The 25985-nt window shown below is 40.6% G+C and overlaps 1 protein-coding gene, 1 non-coding gene and 1 pseudogene across 2 annotated transcripts; all 3 read left to right on the top strand.

The window, feature by feature from the left end:
* The first annotated feature begins 971 nt into the window (after nt 1–971).
* LOC126656969 (uncharacterized) lies at nt 972–8214 on the top strand (annotated as a pseudogene).
* A 9534-nt stretch (nt 8215–17748) lies between these two features.
* LOC126656968 (uncharacterized) lies at nt 17749–18800 on the top strand. The gene is made up of 3 exons (XM_050351596.1): nt 17749–18186; nt 18288–18600; nt 18646–18800. Exons 1-3 carry the CDS (start codon nt 17749–17751, stop codon nt 18798–18800), a joined length of 906 nt encoding a protein of 301 aa, XP_050207553.1.
* A 303-nt stretch (nt 18801–19103) lies between these two features.
* TRNAS-GGA (transfer RNA serine (anticodon GGA)) lies at nt 19104–19190 on the top strand. The gene has a single exon. It is a non-coding gene; the product is annotated as a tRNA-Ser (tRNA).
* Nucleotides 19191–25985: the final 6795 nt, after the last annotated feature.

The following is a 25985-nucleotide window of genomic DNA, read 5'->3' as shown; positions in this document are numbered from 1 at the left end:
GGTCTTTCCACGTATCCACTGAATTTGGCAACAGTCTGGAATACCATGTAAACGCCATTTTTGTCAAAGAGCTGGCGAACAACCGGAGCTTCCAAAAATCGTGAGCCGCCGCTTCGCCACATTGAGCCGAGAACCGGGCGACATGTTCGACCGTCAATTGCCCCTTCTCCTCGCCTGAAAATAGACTGAACTCAGGCACTTTATAACCCCTCGGGAAAGGGTATAACTTGTCGATCCAATCTGGATACGGTTTCATGTACGATGGGCGAGGCATAGGCCTCAAGTCTACTCCGAGTCTTTCTAGCATGTCCACTAGCTGCCCTTGGTTATATATATTTGGATCGCCCAATTCTGAGAATGTTCGTTCGCCCACGTTAGGCTCTTGGGTGTTGGCTCCAGTAGCTGCTCCTTTTGGTCTGGTTTCGCCTTGAGGACTCGAAGAGCTCGCCCCCTGGTGATCGGCCCTTCCTGCAAATTCGGCCTCATTCCTTGTCAAGAGTTTGACGGAACCATATGTATATCCCATCTTGTTGGGTTGTTGCGCTGTTTCGGCCGAAGCACCTGGATTACCAAAACGATTCGGTGTTTGGTTCTGTTCGGCCCTCCTGTAACCCTGATAGGCAGTGGATTGCCCGGAAAATAATCGCCCTAGGTTCTCCATCGCCTTGTTGAGGCCGTCCAAGTTTCCCTGGATCTGCCTTTGGACCGACGTTTGGTCGGCCATGATGTTCTTCATTACTTCGGACATCTGATGCATAGAACCATCGAACATCTGCTTGTTTTCCTGTGCTATCTCGCCCCTCATGGCCGAGAAATCGGCCTGTGATAAAGATGGGCGAGAAGGAGGAAGCTGACGTGAGTAATCCATCGTATCATCGGTCGCGTTGTCATTCTTGTCCTTAGGCAGGTTCCCCTCGGTATCCGTTGTATTCGGCACCTTGTTTGATTGGTTCACCTGTTTGTCCTTGGCCATGGTTTCAGATTTATCCGAATCAGATTCGTCTACTACGTCACCCCCCTTCAGCTGTTGTCGGCGTATAGACCGAGCGTGCCTGGAATCGTCCTTAAAGTCCGTTTTTGTGCTAACCATAAACTAATTCCCAGTGGAGTCGCCAAACGATGTTCGCCTGGAAATATTCCGGACTCGAATCTTTGAATTTATAATCGGGATCGGTTTGAGGTTTGATACTTTAACGAACCTGTGTAGATATTCACAGGGCTTGTTTGGTTAAAAACACTTAACCACGTGATTTAAAAGTAATAATCTGGGAGCTACGAACTCAGGCGAGATTAATACCGAAAACTACTCCTAAATTAAAACAATCCGGGGATTGCGAGATAAAAAGCACTGCGCTTGGTTTTTGATTGATTGATTTGTTGATACATGAATAATGAAGCTCTGAGCTATTTATAGCTCCTCATAATCAAGACTCCTAATTCGACTAAGACTAAAACTCTAAGAGAAAATCACTCCTATTGAGCTACATATTCTTAATAAATAGAAAAGGCAATAATAATAAAAAAGGCTTTCTTTTGGGCCTGACGCCCTTGTAAGCCCACATGGAACTCCTGATCCAGCAACCCTTTTGGGCCGGTGCAAACACTATGCTTACGAAATCGGAACGACGCGTTTGAGAACTAGAGACGTGAAATACTAATCTGCCGCCTCTTTTCACGCACTCTTTTCTTAATATAACCTAACTGTTACGGATGGGCTAGGACTTCAAAAGCTTGAAGATGCTAATTTTTATGGGCTTGATGAAGAGGGCAGAATGCATATCCAAGATCCGTTGAGTTTATCCCAAGGACCAATTACAAGGTCACGGGCCAAGAAGCTTCAAGAGACCTTAAATGGTTATATACAAGGCTGGGCTAATCTTCAAACTTATTCAAATGAAGATTCTGAAGAATGGGCTTTGTATAACATACTTAAAGCCCATATTCAAGACTAGGGTTTATTATTTCGAATTTTACTTATTTACAAGTATGTCATTGGTGGCTGAGACATTATAAATACTTTGTTTTAGGGTTTTACAATCAGATTATGATATATTGATATTTGTTTCATAGAAACCCTTGTTTTATTCTTGTATTCATATTGAATGCATTGATATTTGTTTCATAGAAACCCTTGTTTTATTCTTGTATTCATATTGAATGCTTTTCACTTATCAAGGATCTGATCAATCTTTGTGCCGTGCTAGTAATTAGGATTTAAAAGACTTAATCATTTAGGTTCTATTTACACTTGATCTTTGTAATCTGATCTAGAGTCATCCTAGGGTTTTGAATCAGATAGGTATTGGGTTTTTAGGTTAGTGATTATACGGGTTCTTGGGCGTTGCATTAAGGGTTCGTATAGCCTATCGCTGAAGGTTCGTATCATTTGGTATCAGAGTTTTGGCTCTTGAAAATCAGGTTGGTTATCCATTTATTTCATGTGTTTGATTTAGTGTTCTTATTCTTAAATTTGCTGTTTAAAGAAAAAAACAAAAAAAAGAGAGAGAAAAGGAATCTGAAATTCTGTTCTTGAAATTTCAGATCAAAAAAAAGAGAAAAAAAGTACAAAAAAAAAGAAAAGGAATCTGAAATCTTGAAGAAGTTATAAGGTCTTTTGTTGGTTTTGATATTTGTGAGTTTGATTGCAAAAATTAATGTGTGCAAGTGAAGTGGTGGAAATCAAGAGCCTTAAAGGGGTTATTAATTGGCAAATCAGTTCTGAATTTTTTTTCTAATCTAAAGGGGATTTGTATTGAGTTTAAGGCTGTTTTAAGTGATTTATTTGAGAAATTCGAATTTGAAAAGATTGACACCATATAAGATCTTTTCAAATCAGATTAAAGTTTTCTAGGCTTTCTTTGATTACTTTCCAAATTGCTTTTCTTTACCTTTTTTTTTCTTTCTTGTTTCCTAGACATATTTTTGCATCTAGATATTTCTTTTATTTGTCTTTTGATTCCATTTGAGTTTTCTTTTCTTTCAATTCTGTTTTCTTTGATCTGGATACACATTTGTTGTTTTCTTGATATATATTGCGTTTTTGCTTCTTAAGTATTTAAAACTTGATTATTAGTATTTCATAAGGTTTGGTTGGAAATTTGTAGTTGAACTGATTCACATAAGAATACTTGATATAAAGCTTGAGTGGTGTGAGTTAAGCCTTGTGAGATCATTATTTTTGTGTGTTAAACACGAGTGAACGACCCCATCTTTTGAGTGCAAACACGTGAGGGAGTGTGTGAGGAATCTGTTTGCTCTTAATTTTTGTTTTGTTTTGTTTTGCTATTCTGCCATCTTTCTTTTTCAGGGTCACTATGTCTAGTGGATCAACGGGTGAACGAGTTGGTGATGATACAACTAGGTTAGTAGGTGCAAATCGACAAGAAGTGAGGGAAAATGCTCCAAATTCGGGTGTAAATGCAATAAATGGGAGAGCTAATGTACCTAATGTGGGAGTGAACATGGGAGTTCATAATAATGCTCATCATCAACATGTTGATTATGACGATTATCATGAGTTTGGTCGGCATGAACCTAACTTAGGTAGAGGATTTGTTGCTGGTCCCGGTACGAGGAGAAACCCTAATATTGGTAGAGGCAATCCAGATGGTCATTATGGTGGCAATTGGCATAATAATCACGATGATGTGGACAAAAATCTAGGTAGCATCAAATTTCAAATTCCTAATTTTGCCGGTAAGACTAACCCTGAAGCCTATTTGGAGTGGGGGAAAAGGGTAGATCTCATTTTTGATTGCCATAATTTTTCTGATGAGAAGCAAATGAAGTTAGTGGTTAGTCATTTTACTGAATATGCCATTATGTGGTATGAACAAATGGCAAAAGCTCGGCGCAGAAGCGGAGAAAATGCTATTAATAGTTGGGTAGGTCTTAAGGATGTGATGAAAAGAAGATTTGTACCTTTATATTATCAAAGAGAGTTGTATCAAAAACTTCAGTACTTAAGACAAGGTACAAAGAATATTGAGGATTACTTTAATTAGGAAATGGAGATGTTAATGGTTAGGCTAGATTTACATGAGGAAATGGAAGCAACCATGTCTCGTTTTCTTAGAGGAATGAATAAGGAGATTGCTGACCGGGTTGAATTAAACCATTATAGAGAGATTGAAGAGATGGTGCATCTCGCCATCAAGATTGAGAAGCAATTAAAACCAAACTGGATAGCCAAATCTAATTGGACATCAAATGCAAATTCCAATTCGAATTGGGGTGCTACTTAAAATTCAAAACCTAATTGGGGTGGATCTTCAAAGGGCGGAAAATTTGATTCTAACAAATCTGTTTTGCAGGATTCTAAGCAAAAAGGAGTGGCAGATCCAAAAAGTTCATTCAAATCTGAGACACCTATGGCAAGAAACCGAGATATAAAATGTTTCAAGTGCCTAGGTAATGGTCATATTGCTTCACAATGTCCAAATCGAAGAGCAATGGTGCTCAAATATCATGGTGATATTGAGACTGAAAGTGATGAAAGTGATAATGAAGAGATTCCATCACTAGAAAAATTGTAGTGATGATGGTATTGAAGAACCAATGCGAGGCGATTTGCTGGTTGCTAGACGTACACTTAGTGTACAAATGAAGGATGGAAATGACTTAGAGCAGCAAAGGGACAACATGTTTCACACAAGATGCCATGTACAAGGTAAGATTTGCAACCTTATTATTGATAGTGGTAGCTGTACTAATGTTGCTAGTATTGCTATGGTTCGAAAGTTAAATTTGAATGTCATACCTCATCCTAGACCATATAGATTGCTTTGGCTTAATAATTGTGGTGAGATTAAAGTGACTAAACAGGTTATTGTACCATTCACAATTGGTAGATATTCTGATGAGGTGCTATGTGATGTAGTATCAATGCATGTTGGACATATCTTATTAGGTAGACCATGGAAATTTGATAGAAAATCTACACATGATGGTTTCCTTGATAGATATAGTTTTGCAAAGGATGGAAGAAAAGTTACATTAACACCTCTTTCTCCTAAGGATATGTATGATGATCAGTGCAAAATTGAGAGAGAAAGACCTGAAACTGAAAATAGCAAATGCATTGACGAATCACTAAAGAGTGATAAAAATAATGGTATTCAATCAAGTGAGAAATCAAAACACAACGGGAGTAGCTTTTTAGCTAGAGAAGGCGAAATTAGGCATGCATTGTATTCTAATAGGGTAGTGTTTGTGGTTACTTACAAGGATATATATTTGAACACTTCTGATCTTGATCTTGCCTTGCCAAGAGAATTTTGTGATTTGTTGCAGGAATTTGATGACGTTTTTCCCGATGATATGCCAAGTGGTTTACCACCTGAAAGAGGCATTGAGCATCAAATTGATTTTGTACCCGGGGCTGCCATACCAAATAGACCATCCTATAGAAGTAACCCTGAAGAGACAAAGGAACTTCAAAGGCAAGTGGATGATTTAATGGAAAAAGGATATGTTAAAGAGAGCTAAAGTCCATGTGCGGTTCCTGTGATTCTGGTTCCAAAAAAAGATGGCACGTGGAGAATGTGTGTGGATTGTCGTGCAATTAATAAGATAACGGTAAAGTATCGTCATCCTATCCCTAGGTTAGATGAATTGCTTGATGAATTGCATGGTGCATGTGTTTTTACTATGATTTATTTACGATCTGGTTATTATCAAATTCGCATGAAAAATGGGGATGAGTGGAAAATTGCCTTTAAGACCAAGTATGGGCTGTATGAGTGGCTAGTTATGCCATTTGGGCTTACAAATGCACCTAGTACATTCATGAGATTGATGAACCATGTCTTGCGTGAATTTCTTGGTAAATTTGTGGTTGTTTATTTTGATGATATTTTAGTCTACTCCTGGTCTGATTCTGATCATATAATCCATGTTAGGGCTGTTTTAGAAGTTCTTCGAAAAGACAAGTTGTTCGCCAATCTGAAGAAGTGTAGTTTTTGTTTAGATCGAGTCAATTTTCTTGGATTTATTGTTAGTTCTAATGGTTTGGAGGTTGATACTGAAAAGGTGAAAGCTATTCATGAATGGCCAAAACCAACAAATGTGAGTCAATTAAGGAGTTTTCATGGATTGGCTAGCTTTTACAGGCGTTTCATTAAAGATTTTAGTACTTTAGCTGCATCTTTGAATGAATTAGTCAAGAAAAATGTTGCTTTTAATTGGGGTGATGCACAAGAACATGCTTTTAATTTACTTAAAGAAAAATTGTGTAGTGCACCTTTGTTAGTTTTGCCTAATTTTGATAAAATCTTTGAGATTGAATGTGATGCAAGTGGCGTTGGAATTGGGGCTGTATTGATGCAAGAGGGGCGTCCAATTTTCTTCTTTAGTGAGAAACTAAATGGGGCAGCCTTGAATTACCCAACATATGACAAGGAGTTGTTTGCCTTGGTACGCGCACTTCAGACATGGCAACACTATTTGTGGCCTAAGGAGTTTCGTGATTCACACAGATCATGAATTCTTCAAACATCTAAAAGGGCAAGATAAATTGAATCGAAGACATGCTAAATGGATGGAGTTTGTCGATACCTTTCCTTATGTCATCAAGTACAAGAAAGGTAAAGTAAATGTGGTTGCTGATGCACTTTCAAGAAGGTATGCACTTCTTAATACTCTTGATTCTAAATTGTTAGGTTTTGAGTATATTAAGGATTTGTACAAAGATGATATTGATTTTCGCAATGTGTATGGAACCTGTATTAATGGGAATGCATTTGATGATTTTTATGTTTTTGACTGATTTTTGTTTAAAAAGAACAGGTTGTGTGTGCCTAGTTGTTCTTTGCGTTTGTTGCTGATAAACGAAGCACATAGTGGTGGACTGATGGGTCACTTTGGGGGGTTAGTAAGACTTATGCTATTATTTGTGATCATTTCTTTTGGCCCGGCATGAAATGAGATGTTCATAAAGTGTGTAGTAAATGTATTGTTTGCATGCAAGCTAAGTCCAAACTGAAACCTCATGGATTATATGCACCTTTACCCATACATGATATGCCTTGGACAGATTTGTCTATGGACTTTGTACTTGGTTTGCCAAGAACTAGGAAGGGTAAGGATAATATATTTTTTGTGGTTGATCGTTTAAGCAAGATGGCACACTTTATACCATGCCATAAAACTGATGATGCTTGTCATATTGCTGATTTGTTCTTTCGGGAAGTTGTGCGTTTACATGGAATACCTAGGACAATTGTCAGTGATAGGGATACAAAATTTCTCAGTCATTTTTGGCGTGTTGTGTGGGCTAAATTGGGTACTAAATTACTATTTTCTACTACTTGCCATCCACAAACAGATGGGCAAACTGAGGTGGTTAATAGAACCATGGTGCAATTGCTTCGCTCTTTAATTTCTAAGAATTTAAAATCTTGGGAGGATTTATTACCATATGTCGAATTTGCATATAACAGGGCTGTTCATAGCACTACACACACTTCACCTTTTGAAATTGTGTATGGTTTTAATCTGTTGTCTCCAATTGATTTAATTCCTTTGGCTATGACTAACCTTGTTAGTGCTGATGGTGTTTTTAAGGCTGATTTGGCTCAAAAGATGCACAAACAGGTGAAAGAAAGAATTGAGAAGCAAAATGAAAACGTGGCTAGGCAAATGAATAAAGGAAAAAGGCGCATTATTTTCCAACCTGGTGATTGGGTTTGGGTTCATTTTCGAAAGGAAAGGTTTCCAAACCAGCGAAAGTCAAAACTGAGTCCAAGGGGAGATGGTCCATTTCAAGTGCTGGAAAGAATCAATGACAATGCCTACAAGATTGATTTAAAGGGTGAGTATAATGTTAGTGGTACATTCAATGTTGCTGACTTAACTCCTTTTGATGTAGGCGATGAGCTTGATTCGAGGACGAATCATCCAAAAGAAGGAGGGAATGTTACGGATGGGCTAGGACTTCAAAAGCTTGAATATGCTAATTTTGATGGGCTTGATGAAGAGGGCAGAATGCATATCCAAGATCCGTTGAGTTTATCCCAAGGACCAATTACAAGGTCACGGACCAAGAAGCTTCAAGAGACCTTAAATGGTTATATACAAGGCTGGGCTAATCTTCAAACTTATTCAAATGAAGATTCTGAAGAATGGGCTTTGTATAACATACTTAAAGCCCATATTCAAGACCAGGGTTTATTATTTCGAATTTTACTTATTTACAAGTATGCCATTGGTGGCTGAGATTATAAATACTTTGTTTTAGGGTTTTACAATCAGATTATGATATATTGATATTTGTTTCATAGAAACCCTTGTTTTATTCTTGTATTCATATTGAATGCTTTTCACTTATCAAGGATCTGATCAATCTTTGTGGCGTGCTAGTAATTAGGATTAAAAGACTTAATCTTTTAGGTTCTATTTACACTTGATCTTCATAATCTGATCTAGAGTGATCCTAGGGTTTTGAATCAGATAGGTATTGGGTTTTTAGGTTAGTGATTATTCGGGTTCTTGGGCGTTGCATTAAGGGTTCGTATAGCCTATCGCTGAAGGTTCGTATCATTAACCTGGCTCAGGTAAGTGTAACGACGCGTTAACGAGACTAATGACGCGAGATAAGCATGGTAATCGAACGACGCATTAAAGCGACATGGGACTCGACATACTAACCTAGCGTCCCTTTTCACGCACACTTTGCATAATATTACCTAACCATGCTTAGGTAATCGGAAAGACGCGTTAGATAGACTTGAGACGCGACATACTAATCCATTGTCATTTTTCACACACATTTTATGTAATACAACATAACCATGATTTGGTAATCAGAACGACGCGATAAATAGACTTGAGACGCGACATAAGCATGGCAATCAAAACGGCGCCTTAAAGAGACTTGAGAAGCGCCCTACTCATCTAGCGTTAGTTTTTACGCACACTTTGTGTAATATAATCTAACCATGCTTAGGTAATAAAAACGACGCGTTAAAGAGACTTGAGACGCGACATTCTAATCTAGCGTCACTTTTCACGCACACATTGCGTAATATAACCTAACCAGGCTTATGTAATTGGAACGACGCGTTAGAGACTTTTGACGCAACATAAGCATGGCAATCGAAACGACGCGTTAAAGAGACTTGAGACGCGCCATACTAATCTAGCGTCACTTTTGACGCACACTTTACGTAATATAACCTAACCATGCTTAGGTAATAATAACAACGTGTTATAGAGACTTGAGAATTGACATACTAATCTAGCGTCACTTTTCACGCACACTTTGCGTAATATAACCTAACCATGCATAAGTAATCAGAACGACGCGTTAAAGAGACTTGAGACGCGACATAACAGTCTAGCGTCACTTTTCACACACACTTTGTGTAATATAAACTAACCATGCTTAGGTAATCGAAACGACTCGTGAAAAAGATTTGTGACGCGACATACTAATCTAGGGGCACTTTTAACGCACACATTGCGTAATATAACCTAACCTTGCTTAGGTAATCTGAACGACGCGTTAAAGAGACTTGAGACACGACTTACTAATCTAGTGTAACTTTTCACGCACAATTTGCGTAATATTACCAAACCATGGTAATCGGAACGGCACGTTAGAGAGACTTGTGACGCATCATACTAATCTACCATCACTTTTTTTGCACACTTTGCGTAATATAAACTAATCATGCTTAGGTAATTGGAACGACGCGTTAGAGAGACTTATTACGCGACACAAGGATGGTAATCGAAACGACGAGTTAAAGAGACTTAAAACGTACCATACTAATCTAGCATCACTTTTTACGCACACTTTGCATAATATAACATAACCATGCTTAGATAATCGGAACGACGCGTTAAAGAGACATGAGAGGCGACATACTAATCTAGCACCCTAACCATGCTTAGGAAAACGAAACGACGAATTAAAGAGACTTGAGACACGACATACTTATCTAGCGTCAGGTTTCATGCACACTTCGCGTAATATAACCTAACCATCCTTAGATAATCGAAACGACGCGTTAAGGAGACTTGAGACACGACATACAAAACTATCGTCACTTTTCACGCACACTTTGAGAAATATAACCTAACCATACTTTGGTAATCAGAAAGACGAGTTAGAGAGACTTGTGACCGGAAAAACTAATTTAGCGTCACCTTTCACGCACACTTTCGTAATATAATCTAACCATGCTTATGTAATCGGAATGACGCGTTAGCGGGACTTGTGACGCGACATAAGCATGGTAATCGGAACGATGCATTAAAGAGACTTAAGACCCGACATACTAATCTAGCGCCACTTTTCACACACACTTTGCGTAATATAACACAACCATGCTTAGGTAATCGGAAAAACGAGTTAACGAGAGTTGTGACATGACATACTAATCTAGCGGCACTTTTAACGCACACTTCGCGTAACATAACCTAACCATGCATAGGTAACCGGAAAGAGACTTTGGAAATGACTTACTAATCTAGTGTCACTTTTCACGCTCTATTTGCGTAATATAACCTAACCATGCGTAGGTAATCAGAACGACACGTTAGAGAGACTTGTGAGGCAACATACTAATCTAGCGGTACTTTACACGCACACTTTGCGTAATATAACCTAACCATGCTTAGGTAATCGAAACGACGCGATAAAGGGACTTGTGACGCAACATACTAATCTAGCAGCACTTTTAACGCACACTTTGCGTAATATAACACAACCATGTTTAGGTAATCAGAACGACGAGTTAAAGAGACTTATTACTTGACATACTAATCTAGCAAAAAAATTTAAAGCACACTTTGCGTAATATAACCTAACCATGCATAGGTAACCAGAATGACGCGTTATAGAGACTTGAGACGCGACTTACTAATCTAGTGTCACATTCCACGCTCTATTTGCGTAATATAACCTAAGCATGCTTAGGTAATCAGAACGACACGTTAGAGAGACTTTTGAGGCAACATATTAATCTAGCGTCACTTTACACGCACACTTTGCGTAATATAACCTAACCAGCGTAATCGAAATGACGCGTTAAAGAGACTTATGACACGACATACTAATCTAGCAGCACTTTTAACGTACACTTTCCGTAATATAACTAACCTAACCTTGCATAGGTAATAGGAACGACACATATAGAGACTTGAGACGCGACTTACTAATCTAGTGTGACATTTCACGCACTATTTGTGTAATATAACATGCTTAGGTAATCGGAGTGACATGTTAGAAAGACTTCTGACGCAAGATACTAATCTACTGTCACTTTTCATGCACACTTTGCGTAATATAACCAAACCATGCTTAGGTAATCGGAACGACGCGTTAGAGAGACTTATGAAGCGACACAAGGATGGTAATCGAAACGACGCGTTAAAGAGACTTGAGACGCGCCATACTAATCAAGCGTCACTTTTTACGCACACTTTGCTTAATATAACATAACCATGCATAGATAATCGGAACAACGCGTTAAAGAGACTTGAGAGGCGACATACTAATCTAGCGTCATTTTCACGCACACTTTGCATAATATAACCTAACCATGCTTAGGAAATCGCAACGACGCGTTAAAGAGACTTGAGACACGACATACTTATCTAGCGTCAGTTTTCACACACAATTTGCGTAATAGAACATAACCATCCTTAGATAATCGGAACGACACATTAAAGAGACTTGAGACACGGTATACAAATCTATCGTAACTTTTCACGCACACTTTGAGTGGTTATAGTAATCAGAACGACGCGTTAGAGAGACTTGTGACCGGACAAACTAATCTAACGTCTCTTTTCATGCACACTTTGCGTAATATAACCTAACCATGCTTATGTAATTGGAACGACGCGTTAGCGAGACTTGTGACGAGACATAAGCATGGTAATCAGAACGACGCATTAAAATAAACTTGAGACGCGACATACTAATCTAGCGTCACTTTTCGCGCACACTTTCATAATATATAACACAACCATGTTTAGGTAATCGGAATGACGAGTTAAAGCGACTTGTGATGTGACATACTAATCTAGCGGCACTTTCAACGCACGCTTTGCGTAATATAACCTAACCAAGCATAGGTAAACGGAACGACGTGTTATAAAGACATGAGACATGACTTACTAATCTAGTGTCACTTTCCATGGTCTATTTGCGTAATATAACCTAACCATGCGTAGGTAATCAGTACGACACGTTAGAGAGACTTGTGCGGCAACATACTAATCTAGCGGTACTTTACACGCACACTTTGCGTAATACAACCTAACCATGCTTAGGTAATCGAAAAGACGCATTAAAGAGACTTGTGACGCGACATTCTAATCTAGCAGCACTTTTAACGCACACTTTGCATAATATATCACAACCATGCTTAGGTAATCGGAACGACGAGTTAAAGAGACTTGTGACGTGACATACTAATCTAGCGGAACTTTTTAACGCACACTTTGCTTAATATAACCTAACCATGCATAGGTAACCGGAACGACGCGTAATAGAGACTTGAGACGCGACTTACTAATCTAGTGTAACATTCCACGCTCTACTTGCGCAATATAACCTAACCATGCTTAGGTAATCTGAACGACACGTTAGAGAGACTTGTGAGGCAATATACTAATCTAGCGTCACTTTACACGCACACTTTGCGTAATATAACCTAACCTTGCTTAAGGAATTGGAACAAACGCGTCATAGAGACTTGAGTCGCGACTTACTCATCTAGTGCCACTTTTCACGCACTATTTGCGTAATATAACCTAACCATGGTAATCAGAATAACACGTGATGGAGACTTGTAACGCAACATACTAATCTACCGTCACTTTTCACGCACACTTTGCGTAATATAACCTAACCAGCGTAATCGAAATGACGCGTTAAAGAGACTTATGACACGACATACTAATCTAGCAGCACTTTTAACGCACACTTTCCGTAATATAACTAACCTAACCTTGCATAGGTAATAGGAACGACACATATAGAGACTTGAGACGCGACTTACTAATCTAGTGTGACATTTCACGCACTATTTGTGTAATATAACATGCTTAGGTAATCGGAATGACATGTTAGAGAGACTTCTGACGCAACATACTAATCTACTGTCACTTTTCATGCACACTTTGCGTAATATAACCAAACCATGCTTAGGTAATCGGAACGACGCGTTAGAGAGACTTATGACGCGACACAAGGATGGTAATCGAAACGACGCGTTAAAGAGACTTGAGACGCGCCATACTAATCAAGCGTCACTTTTTACGCACACTTTGCATAATATAACATAACCATGCATAGATAATCGGAACAACGCGTTAAAGAGACTTGAGAGGCGACATACTAATCTAGCGTCATTTTCACGCACACTTTGCATAATATAACCTAAATATGCTTAGGAAATCGCAACGACGCGTTAAAGAGACTTGAGACACGACATACTTATCTAGCGTCAGTTTTCACACACAATTTGCGTAATAGAACATAACCATCCTTAGATAATCGGAACGACACGTTAAAGAGACTTGAGACACGGTATACAAATCTATCGTAACTTTTCACGCACACTTTGAGTGGTTATAGTAATCAGAACGACGCGTTAGAGAGACTTGTGACCGGACAAACTAATCTAACGTCTCTTTTCATGCACACTTTGCGTAATATAACCTAACCATGCTTATGTAATTGGAACGACGCGTTAGCGAGACTTGTGACGAGACATAAGCATGGTAATCAGAACGACGCATTAAAATAAACTTGAGACGCGACATACTAATCTAGCGTCACTTTTCGCGCACACTTTCATAATATATAACACAACCATGTTTAGGTAATCGGAATGACGAGTTAAAGAGACTTGTGATGTGACATACTAATCTAGCGGCACTTTCAACGCACGCTTCATGTAATATAACCTAACCAAGCATAGGTAAACGGAACGACGTGTTATAAAGACATGAGACATGACTTACTAATCTAGTGTCACTTTCCATGGTCTATTTGCGTTAATATAACCTAACCATGCGTAGGTAATCAGTACGACACGTTAGAGAGACTTGTGAGGCAACATACTAATCTAGCGGTACTTTACACGCACACTTTGCGTAATACAACCTAACCATGCTTAGGTAATCGAAAAGACGCATTAAAGAGACTTGTGACGCGACATTCTAATCTAGCAGCACTTTTAACGCACACTTTGCATAATATATCACAACCATGCTTAGGTAATCGGAACGACGAGTTAGAGAGACTTGTGACGTGACATACTAATCTAGCGGAACTTTTTAACGCACACTTTGCTTAATATAACCTAACCATGCATAGGCAACCGGAACGACGCGTAATAGAGACTTGAGACGCGACTTACTAATCTAGTGTAACATTCCACGCTCTACTTGCGCAATATAACCTAACCATGCTTAGGTAATCTGAACGACACGTTAGAGAGACTTGTGAGGCAATATACTAATCTAGCGTCACTTTACACGCACACTTTGCGTAATATAACCTAACCTTGCTTAAGGAATTGGAACAAACGCGTCATAGAGACTTGAGTCGCGACTTACTCATCTAGTGCCACTTTTCACGCACTATTTGCGTAATATAACCTAACCATGGTAATCAGAATAACACGTGAGGGAGACTTGTAACGCAACATACTAATCTACCGTCACTTTTCACGCACACTTTGCATAATATAACCTAATTAGGTAATCGAAACGACGCGTTAAAGAGACTTGTGACGCGACATATTAATATAGCGGCACTTTTAACGCACACTTTTCGTAATATAACTTAACCATGCTTAGGTAATCAGAACGACGTGTTACAGAGATTTATGACGCGACACAAGGATGGTAATCGAAACGATGAGTTAAAGAGACTTATAATGCGCCATACTAATCAAGCGTTACTTTTTACGCACACTTTGCGTAATATAACATAACCATGCTTAGATAATAGGAACGACGCGTTAAAGAGACATGAGAGGGGACATACCAATCTAGCGTCACTTTTCACGCAAACTTTGCGTAATCCATGCTTAGGAAATCGGAACGACGCGTTAAAAGGACTTGAGACGCGACATACTTATCAAGCGTCACTTTTCACGCACAGTTTGCGTAATATAACTTAACCATCCTTAGATAATCGGAACGACGGATTAAAGAGACTTGAGACACGACATACTAATCTACCCTTACTTTTCACGCACACTTTGCGTAATATAACCTAATCATGCTTAGGTAACCGGAACGACGCGTTAACGAGACTTGTGAAGCGACATAAGTATGGTAATCGAAACAACCTGTTAAAGAGACTTGCGACGCGCCATGCTAGTCTAGCGTGACTTTTTACGCACACTTAGCGTAATATAAGCTAACCATGATTAGGTAATCAGAACGACACGTTGAAGAGACTTGAGACACGACATACTAATCTAGCGTCACTTTTCACGCACACTTTGTGTAAAATAACCTAACCATGCTTAGGTAATCGGAAGGACGCATTAAAGAGACTTGAGACGCAACATACTATTCAATTGTCACTTTTCACGCACACTTTGTGTAATATAACCTAACCATGCATAGGTAATAAGAACGATGCGTTAGAGACACTTGTGACACGACATAAGCATGCTAATCGAAACGACGGGTTAAATAGACTTAAGACGCGACATAGAAATCTAGCGGTACTTTTCACTTACACTTTGCTTAATTTAACCTAATCATGGTTAGGTTATTCGAACGACGCATTAGAGAGACTTGTGACGTGACATACTAATCTAGCGTCACTTTTCCACCGCACTTTGCGTAATATAATTTAACCATGCTTAGGTAATCAGGATGTCACGTTAGAGAAACTTGTGACTCAACTTACAAATCTGACGCACACTTTGTGTATATAACCTATCCATGCTTAGGTAATCGGAAAGACGCGTTAGAGAGACTTGTGACGCAGCATGAGGATGGTAATCAAAACGACGCATTAAAGAGACTTAAGATGCGACATACTAATTTAGCAGCACTTTTAACGCGCACTTGGAGTAATAGAACCTAACCATTCTTATTTAATCGGAACGACGCGTTAGAGAGACTTAAGACGCGACATACTAATCTAGCGTCACTATTTTCGCACTCTTTGCGTAATATAACCTAACAATGCTCAGGTAATCGGAACAACGCGTTAAAGAGACTTGTGACGCGACATACTAATCTGGCATCACTTTTCATGCACAATTTGCGTAAATATAACCTAACCATGCTTAGGTAATCAGAACGACGCGTTAAAGAGACTTGAGACGCGACATAGTAATCTAGCGTCACTTTTTACGGACACTTTGTGTAATATAATGTAACCATGCTTAGGTAATCGGAACAACGCGTTAAAGAGACTTGAGATGCGAAATACTAATAATACTTTACATACACACTTTGCGTAAAATAACCCAACCTTGCTTAGGGAATCGGGACGACGCGTTAAAGAGACTTGAGAAGTGACATACTAATCAAGCGTCACTTTTCACGCACACTTTGCGCAATGTAACCTAACCATGCTTAGGTTATCGGAACGACGCGTTAAAGAGACTTAAGACGCGGCATAATAATCTACCGTCACTTTTCCACCACACTTTGCGTAATAGAACCTAAGCATGCTTAGGTAATCAGAATGACGCGTTAGAGAGACTTGTGACGCAATTTACGAATCTAGCATTACTTTTCAGGGACACTTTTCGTAATACAACCTATCCATGCGTAGCTAATCGGAATGATGCGTTAGAGAGACTTGTGACACGACATACTAATATAGTGTCACTATTCTCGCACACTTTGCGTAATATAACCAAACCATGCTTAGGTAATCAGAACGACGCGTTAAAGAAACTTTAGACGCGACATACTAATCCAGCGCCAGTTTTCACGCAAACTTTGCTTAATATAATGCAACCATGCTTTGGTAATCAGAACGACAAGTTAAAGAAACTTGTCACGTGACATACTAATCTAGAAGAACTTTTAATGCGCACTTGGAGTAATCTAACCTAACCATTCTTAGGTAATCGGAGCGACGCGTTAATGAGACTTAAGACGCGACATACTAATCTAGCGTCATTATTCTCGCAGTCTTTGCTTATAACCTAATAATGCTAAGGCAATTGAAACGACGCGTTATAGAGACTTAAGACGCGCCATACTAATCTAACGTCGTTTTTCACGTACACTTTGCGTAATATAACCTAACCATGCTTAGGTGAACTTAAGGACGCATTAAATAGAATTGAGACACGACATACTAATCTAGCGTCCCTTTTCACGCACACTTCGTGTAATATAACCCAACAATGCTTAGGTAATCGAAACGGACGCGTTAAAGAGACTTGAGACGCGACATACTAATCTAGCGTCACTTTTCACGCACACTTTGCGTAATATAACCTAACCATGCTTATGTAATCGGAACGACGCGTTAAAGATACTTGGGCCGCGGTATACTAATCTAGCGTCACGTTTTATGCATTCTTTGCATAATATAACGTAACCATGCTTAGGTAATCCGAACGACGCGTTAAAGAGACTTGAGACACGACATACTAATCTAGTGTCAGTTTTCACGCACACTTCGCGTAATATAATCTAATCATGCCTAGGTAATCGGAACAACAAGTTGAAGAAACTTATGACGCACCATACTAATCTAACGGCGCTTTTCTCGCACTCTTTGCGTAATATAACCTAACCATGGGACTACCTCGGATAATCCCTCCTTTTCATAGAAAGATAATACGAGGACGGGATGAGAGGGCGGACATACTAGTTAATAAGTATTCTTTGTCTTTATTCACTGTTGCTAAGTTGATAAAACTTGCAAAGCGAGTAAATGCAAGTACACTTTCTAGTATCGTTCAACCTCCCGAATCTGAAGAGGGTGTCATGATGCTTCACAAAGCTTTTACTAAGTGGAGCAAAATACTCCGAAGGAGGTATATTCCTAGGATCTCGGAAATACCCCTACTTCAGGGTATGACTTGGGATCCCACCTGGAAAGCTCTGACAACCAATAGGTGGGCTACTAATGCTCTCATTTCAAGGGGGATTGATAGGAAAGTAGCTTCGGCGAAATCCATGTTTAAATGTTTCTTCTTTGAAATGGAAGCTTGGTGTCAACTTATTGCCCATGTACATATCCAGTTAGGGTTTACTAATCCTTTCCTGGGTACGTTCCAGGGGGCCTTGTGGCCTGAGTATACTAGATACGCCTTTGATGTCAATAACGACAGATTTCCCGAAGTGAGCTCGGAAAAAGGCCGTTGACAGAACTTGGTATACAAGGTTGTCCTCCAACAGGGCGGCTTGGGTGTTCAATTGAGGGAGGAGGAAAGAGACCTATCTTTGCCATTGGTAACTGGTTTAATCAAAGGCTTCAGAAGCCCTTTCATGATTGGTTGATGGCTGTTCTTGGTCTGATACCAATGGATGGGACTTTTAATCAAACAAAGCCGATTGAAAGGCTAGTTGGCTCCAAATATGGCTACTCTTTTGACTTAAAATCTGCAACTGACCGATGGCCAATCTCCAGCTTCTGTGTCAATGGTTAGTCAGATATTTGGAAAGGCGTTTAGTTGGTCTGCTGTGGAGCTTGGTTTGGCAACAAACTTCTTCTCAGTACCCTGACACCAAAGAAAGGGAAGGTTGTGGACTTTGCGGCTGGACAGCCTTTAGGATACTACTCATCTTTGCCTCTAACAATGGGTGTTTGGAATTCGCTAAGAAGTTTTATGCAAGGAATGTGACCGTGGACTTATCTCCTGTGTCACTGAATTGCATAATGAACTATCAGCACCCTTATGGGTTAATTGCAATCCATATGACATGTCCAGTCAAGCGTTTTACCACCTTGGCTAGGCCCATTCCATTGAGGCTTGATGATATGATCTTTGCATCAATACCCTGACCTTGTGCTACAGACAGCATCAGTCAATACCACCAGGTCAGGAAGAATTTATCATTCGCAGCCAGTTCCAATTCATTGATTTAAGCCAGTATAGATATCAAAAAAAGACGGGAGCGCCGTCTTCACAAACATGAATAGATTAGGAGAGATGGCCGAGTGGTTTAAGGCGTAGCATTGGAACTGCTATGTAGGCTTTTGTTTACCGAGGGTTCAAATCCCTCTCTTTCCGTACCTTCACCTAATTCACCAACGTTACCGACCTCAATGTAAAAACAATGGATAGGTAAATTTTTTATTTCATCTGAGAAATCCAAAAAAAAGACGAAGCCTAGCAAGGATAGGGAAGGCAGTATCCTAAGATCTGCGAGAAGTGGTACTTTAAAAGAGAGCCACTTCGTAAGCGAATAGCTACTGAACATGCCGTAGTAACCCAAGGCTGGATCCGTCCCTTGATTCCGTCAGCCTCTTAGTTTTTACTTATCAGAGGCGCAACTCCGGACAGATTCAGCTCACCAAACTCTCTTCGCTTCGTCATCAGCTGCTCCTTTGGTCACAGGTTCTACTCCTACTCCTCTTTATTTTGAGGTACGTCGCTCCTCTCTTATCTCTCGTCCTCCTGATCGTCTCACATATGATTCTTTTCCTCTTCCCATTTTTTTGCCTTTCTGTTCATTCCATTGTTGAGCCTTAATCTGATTCTGAAGCTGCATCTCAGTCATGTTGGAAAGAAGCCATGCAGGAAGAACTATTCAATATATATAATATATAAAAAAGGATTTAAAACCTCGCTTTAGTAGTTGAGTAGCTTCTTTTCTTCTTATGCCATGAGCAAAGCCAGCCGCCTATCGTTTATGAGGATCTGACGACGGACGAATCGTCGATTGGTTCAGGTCGATTCGCTTGACTTGTTGGTTGAGGGGGCGCTAATCCGCTAAGAAAAAATGAAAAAAAATCGAGAGCGGACAAAGATGAAAGGCCTTATACGATGCGGAGATCGATCCCATACCTTTCGACGAACTAAGAGGCTTCTTTGTCTCCAACAGAGCAGGTCCCTTGCTTGGTGGCTCTGGAGCAGGTTCTTCGATTGGATCAATAGCATTGATTGGATCGGGAATGTGGCCATTTCACTATAGCCCATTGATCAACAGCGGATAAAGACTCTTCGACTAAGACATTGCCTTTCAAGTAGAGCGTCTTGTCCCGCCTGCTCGTTAGCAAGTGCCTAGGTCCCGTACGACAGCTCTCAAGCGACAGTCCCTGTTTCCTTATGCGTACCCCGTTATAGAAAGGAGGGACCCGTAGAGAGAGAGAGAGCTAGTTGGATATCGGTTTCCAGTTAGTTGAAAGCCTACTCTAGTCATCAAGTAAAGTCTGTACTCGTCTGCACTTGAAGCCTGTAGACTTTTCATAGGGTTTGACTATCTATTCCATCTCTCGAGCCCCCGAAGAAAACCCCCCTCCCCTTCGGATTCCATATCTCTTTTTGATGTCTGAGTGCCTTATTTTATCTATCAAAGTCTTTTTTTGTCTATAGCTCGGGTCAGTCCCCCATGGTCCGCTTTTATTTTCTCGAACAGTTCCGGCCTGCATCAGGGACTCTCGTGCGAGCCATGCAACGTTCCCCTTCTAAACCAAGCCTTTCCTTGAGCTCTCTATTTAGTTCCTCCCAGGCGTTGATCTCGCAACGGCCCTCCAGCACGTCCTCATATCGCGTCCGCCACCACAGCTTCGCATCCCCAGAGAGAGACATTGTTGCCATTGTGACTTGGTCGTCAAAAGGGGCACGAACAACTTTAATTAAAGTACTCTTCCATGGCCCAGAGGTCTTCGAGCCTTGGCATTTCGAATCCCGTTGAATGGCTGTGGTTCCAGGACTCAAATGCGTCTGGAGTCGCTAGGTGAAACATTCGGTTCACAAACCGAAGACCTATCTCTACAGCAAGCTCTTCAATTTTACCTGGTCCGTCACGCTTTGGACATCGCCACCGGGATCGTTGAGGCCCCATGAAGACGGCTCTCCTTCACTGGGAAGACGCAGTACTCATTAGCGAGCGTCTGGTGACCAACGATTCCTGATTCTACTGCCTTTCTGCCATAGTCTACACTTGTCCGCCCAAATGGTCGACCTTGCCATCAAGTTGGGTCACTCGATCCTTTAGTCTTTCCTTAGCAACAGCCGTCGCAGACAGCGCTCCACTGCTATCATCAAGCTTGGACATGGTGCAAAAAGAAAGATAGAAAATGAATTAGCAGAAATCGAAAGGGATTTACAAAAAACTCTGCTCTGATACCTCCTAAAGCGAAATAGACACGCGCACGGGTAGAGAGTCTGTCTAAGTCGCGCGGCCCCAGGTGCTACACTACAATAGGCGTCACCTGGGTTCTCTCCTTGCCGAATTTTGCTTCTTCTCCAAGCCAACCATCTGATCAGAGTCCTGTAAAGAGATTTTTAAAGACTTATCCCCACTTTGGTAAGTCTGCTTTGCTGCTCTGCCCCCCAGGCACTGAACTCGGTAGTCCCACTGGTAGATCTTTGGGTTAGCTTGTCTTAGTCTTATCAGGTTTTGCTGCTTTTTCTCTGTCTTCTTCTTCTTAAGAGAAAGCGCTTGCTCGCCCTGGAAATGCGTACAATATTCGTCTTTCAGTACTGGCGAATCTAATGATTATGCTATTCCTTAATTAAGGCCTAATTCATCTTCCACCAACTCAGAAAAGCCAATCCCCTTGAAGTAGCAGTCATTCCGGGGTCTTCATCCCCAGCCTTTCCAGGATTCTCTGACTCCTATTGGCTAAGATTAGAAAACTTATTTAGGAAAGCTAGAAGTTTGAGGTTCTCCCCTATAGTTATGTTATCCGAGACTTCTTGAGCTCATTTCGAAGGACTTTACTTCGCCAAAAAAGGAAAAAGGAAGCACATTTCGGTCTACACTGAAGATCCTGAAAAACTAAAAACAATGAAGAAGGTTATGAAATTCCTTCGGTCTTAGAAAGATTGCTTCTATCCAACTCATCCAGAAAGAGCTTAGGTGCGCGTTAGCCCTAGCTAGAACTCTAGCACAAAATCTGAGGACTATGTTTTCTAGCTGAGCTCTCTGAACCAAAATGACTACTCTCTCTGATCGGGCTAAGGAAGGACCAAACCCCTCCCAAACGTTTCACTCGAGTTACTCCTACCAGACTCTCCTTAACAGTTGCGCTTTTTCTTCCTCCATTGGCTGATCAATCCATCGTTGATAGTGACTTTCTCTTTTCAAGTCCAGCACTGAGGGGTCTTTGTAAATAAAGGGGGAAGGAAAGCAGCCAAAAAGCTCTCGGGCTTACTTTCTTGTGATGAGAAGAAAAAAGAGATTGTCTGCACAGACTCACACTCGGACTCATCTTTTCAAAGGGCCGGGGACACTTCGATGGCTCGATGTCCTGGAATGACTGCGCTGATTGGTCACCCTTTTGCCTTCGAGGGATACGATCGCCCACTTCCTTGACCAGAATGAAGGCCAGGAAACTTGACTCACTTTCTTACACAGCTTGGAGCCGGGCCTTAAGAAGGCAGCAAGAATCCACTGACTCAAAGGACGAACTCTTCAATGACCAACAAGTAGATAGACTAAGACGAAGTCCTTTACTTTCTTGGAGAACTTCCTACCCTTCCCGCGCGCGAAGCGAATGGGCCCTGTACGTCAGTTTCGGGGCGGGGGGCGAAGAGCAGGGATAATTGTAGTAGAAAGGACAAGAGCATTTTTAGATTTTATCTTAGCATTGGTAGAAATGAATTGAATTGGGCATTTGCTTCGATCATATACAGGTCAAGGATATCTTCTCTCCAAAAGACCAAGATATTGGCAGGGGATTCATCCGAGATGTTCGACATTCATCCATCCATACGAAATTTCCGCTTCCATTTTGATACATAGTTGGACCTGGTATCAGGATGACAACCAAAGACTAAAGCCCGGTCCGAGCAAGATCGTCGAGACGTCTACGCGTGGGGTCATTTCTGACGCTCGAAACAATTGCAATTGTGGAAATTTTTGAAATATAGTGGGGTGGGGCTTAGCCTCAAGTTTGGACTGTGTCCTAGTAGTCGCGCTCTTATCTTACCCAGGTGCTGCCGTTTGTTTGCCTTGTTCGGAGGCTCCGGTTTCAAATCTTTCTCAAAGATAGATGATTGTGGGTCCTGAGAGGAGCTATTGGATTCTTCATCATGATTATTGGAATGAAGAGGCTTTCCTTCTAAGGAGAAAGCGCGAACTTGTCTGTGTACGGCAACCACTAAAAAAGAGGGTTAACCATTGGTTCATTGGCACTTCGTGTAATATAACCTGTCAATGCTTAGGAAATTGGAACAACTCGTTACAGAGACTTATGACGCGTTAAAAGCATGACACATTAAAGAGACTTGAGACGCGCCATACTAATCTAACGTCACTTCATATGCACACTTTGGGTACCAAACCAAAGCATGCTTAGGTAATCAGAACGACGCGTTAAAGAGACTTTAGATGCAACATAATAATCTAGCATCACTTCTCACGCACACTTTGCGTAATATAACCTAACCATGTTTAGGTAATGGAACGACGTGTTAGAGAGACTTGTGACGTGACTTACTAATCTAGCGTCACTTTTCACGCACACTTTACGTAATATAACCTGACCATGCTTAGGTAATCGGAACGACGCGTTAGAGAGACTTGTGACGCAACATACTAATCTAGCGTCCCATTTCACGCACACATTGTGTAATATAACCTAACCATGCTTAGGTAATAGGAACGACGCGTTAGGGAGAATTTTGATGCGACATAAGCATGGTAATCGAAACAATGCGTTTAAGAGACTTGAGACGCGTCATACTAATTTAGCATCACTATAACCTAACCATGCATAGGTAATAAGAATGACGCGTTAAACACTTGTGACGCGACATAAGCATGCTAATCGAAACGACGGGTTATAAGACTTGAGATGCAACATAGTACTTTCGCGTCACTTTTCACGCACACCAAATTAATGTAACCGAACCATGCATAGTAATCGGAACGACGCGTTAAAGAGACTTGAAACATGACATACTAATCTAGCGTCACTTCTCAAGCACTCTTTGCGTACTATTACCGAACCATGCTTAGCTAATCAGAACGACGCGTTAAAGAGACTTGAGACGCAACATACTAATCTAGCGTCACTTTTAACGCACACTTTTCGTAAAATAACCTAACCATGCATAAGTAATCGGAACGACGCGTTAAAAAGACTTGAGACGCGACATACTAATCTAGCGTCACTTTTCACGCACACTTTGCATAAAATAACCTAACCATGCGTAGGAAATCGAAACGACCCGTTAAAGAGGCTTGAGAAGTGACATATTAATCTAGCGTCACTTTTCACGCACACTTTGCTTCGTATAACCTAACCATGCTTAGGTAATCAAAACGACACGTTAAAGAGACTTTTGACGCGACATACTAATCTAGCGGCACTTTTGACGCACACTTTGCGTAATATAACCTAACCATATGCTTAGGTAATCGGAACAACGCGCTAAAGAGACTTGAGATGCGACTTACAAATTTAGTTTCATTTTTCACGGATTATTTGCGTAATATAACCCAACCATGCTTAGGTATTCGGAACAACACGTTAGAGAGACTTGTGACGTGACATACTAATCTAGCGTCACTTTTCACGCACACTTTGCGTAATATAACCTAACCTAGCTTAAGCAATCGGAACGACGCGTTAGAGAGACTTGTGACACGACATAAGGTAGGTAATCGAAACGACGCGTTAAAGAGACTTATGACGCGCCGTACTAATCTAGCGTCCCTTTTTACGCTCACTTTGCATAATATAACATAAACATGCTTAGAAAATCGGAACGACGCGTTTAAGAGACTTAAGATGCGACATACTAATTTAGCAGCACTTTTCATGCACACTTTGCGTAATAGAACCTAACCATGCTTAGGTAATCGGAACGACGCGTTAAAGAGACTTGAGACACGGCATACTAATCTAGCGTCACTATTCTCGCACTCTTTGCGTAATATAACCTAACAATGCTCAGGTAATCAGAACGACGCGTTAAAGAGACAAGTGACGCGACATACTAATCTGGTATCACTTTTCACGCACAATTTGCGTAAATATAGCCTAACCATACTTAGGTAATCGGAACGACGCGTTAAAGAGACTTGAGACGCGACTTACTAATCTAGTGTCACTTTTCACGGATACTTTGTGTAATATAATGTAACCATGCTTAGGTAATCGGAACAATTTGTTAAAGAGATTGAGATGCGATATACTAATAATACTTTTCATGCACACTTTGCATAAAATAACCCAACCATGCTTAGGTAATTGGGACGACGCGTTAAAGAGGCTTGAGAAGTGACATATTAATCTAGCGTCACTTTTCACGCACACTTTGCGCAATATAACGTAACCATGCTTAGGTAACCGGAACGATGAGTTATAGAGGCTTAAGACGCGGCATAATAATCTACTGTCACTTTTCCACCACATATTGCATAATAGAACCTTATCATGCTTAGGTAATCAGAATGACGTAGAGAGACTTGTGACGCAATTTACAAATCTAGCGTTACTTTTTGCGCACACATTTCCTAATATAACATATCCATGTGTAGCTAATCGGAATGACGCGTTAGAGGGATTTGTGACGCGGCATACTAATATAGCGTCACTATTCTCGCACTCTTTGCGTAATGTAACCTAACCATGCTTAGGTAATCGGAACGACGCGTTAAAGAGACTTGAGACGCGACATACTAATCCAGCGTCAGTTTTCACGCACACTTTGCTTAATATAATGCAACCATGCTTAGGTAATCAGAACGACGCGTTAAAGACACTTGTGACGTGACATACTAATCTAGCAGCACTTTTAACGCGCACTTGGAGTAATATAACCTAACCATTCTTAGATAATCGGAACGACGCGTTAAAGAGACTTAAGACGCGACATAATAATCTAGCGTCATTATTCTCGCACTCT

This window comes from Mercurialis annua, linkage group LG7 (genome assembly GCF_937616625.2).
Source record: "Mercurialis annua linkage group LG7, ddMerAnnu1.2, whole genome shotgun sequence".
NCBI lineage: Eukaryota > Viridiplantae > Streptophyta > Magnoliopsida > Malpighiales > Euphorbiaceae > Mercurialis > Mercurialis annua.
This window is presented reverse-complemented; position numbering and strand designations above follow the sequence as displayed.

Bases quoted from the DNA above. Each gene is read 5' to 3' on its own strand.
- LOC126656968 (XM_050351596.1), top strand. From the start codon at position 17,749: ATGGGACTACCTCGGATAATCCCTCCTTTTCATAGAAAGATAATACGA. The intron at 18,187-18,287 runs GTACATATCCAG...CAATAACGACAG, and splicing joins GGTGTCAACTTATTGCCCAT to ATTTCCCGAAGTGAGCTCGG. The intron at 18,601-18,645 runs GTTAGTCAGATA...TCTGCTGTGGAG, and splicing joins CTCCAGCTTCTGTGTCAATG to CTTGGTTTGGCAACAAACTT.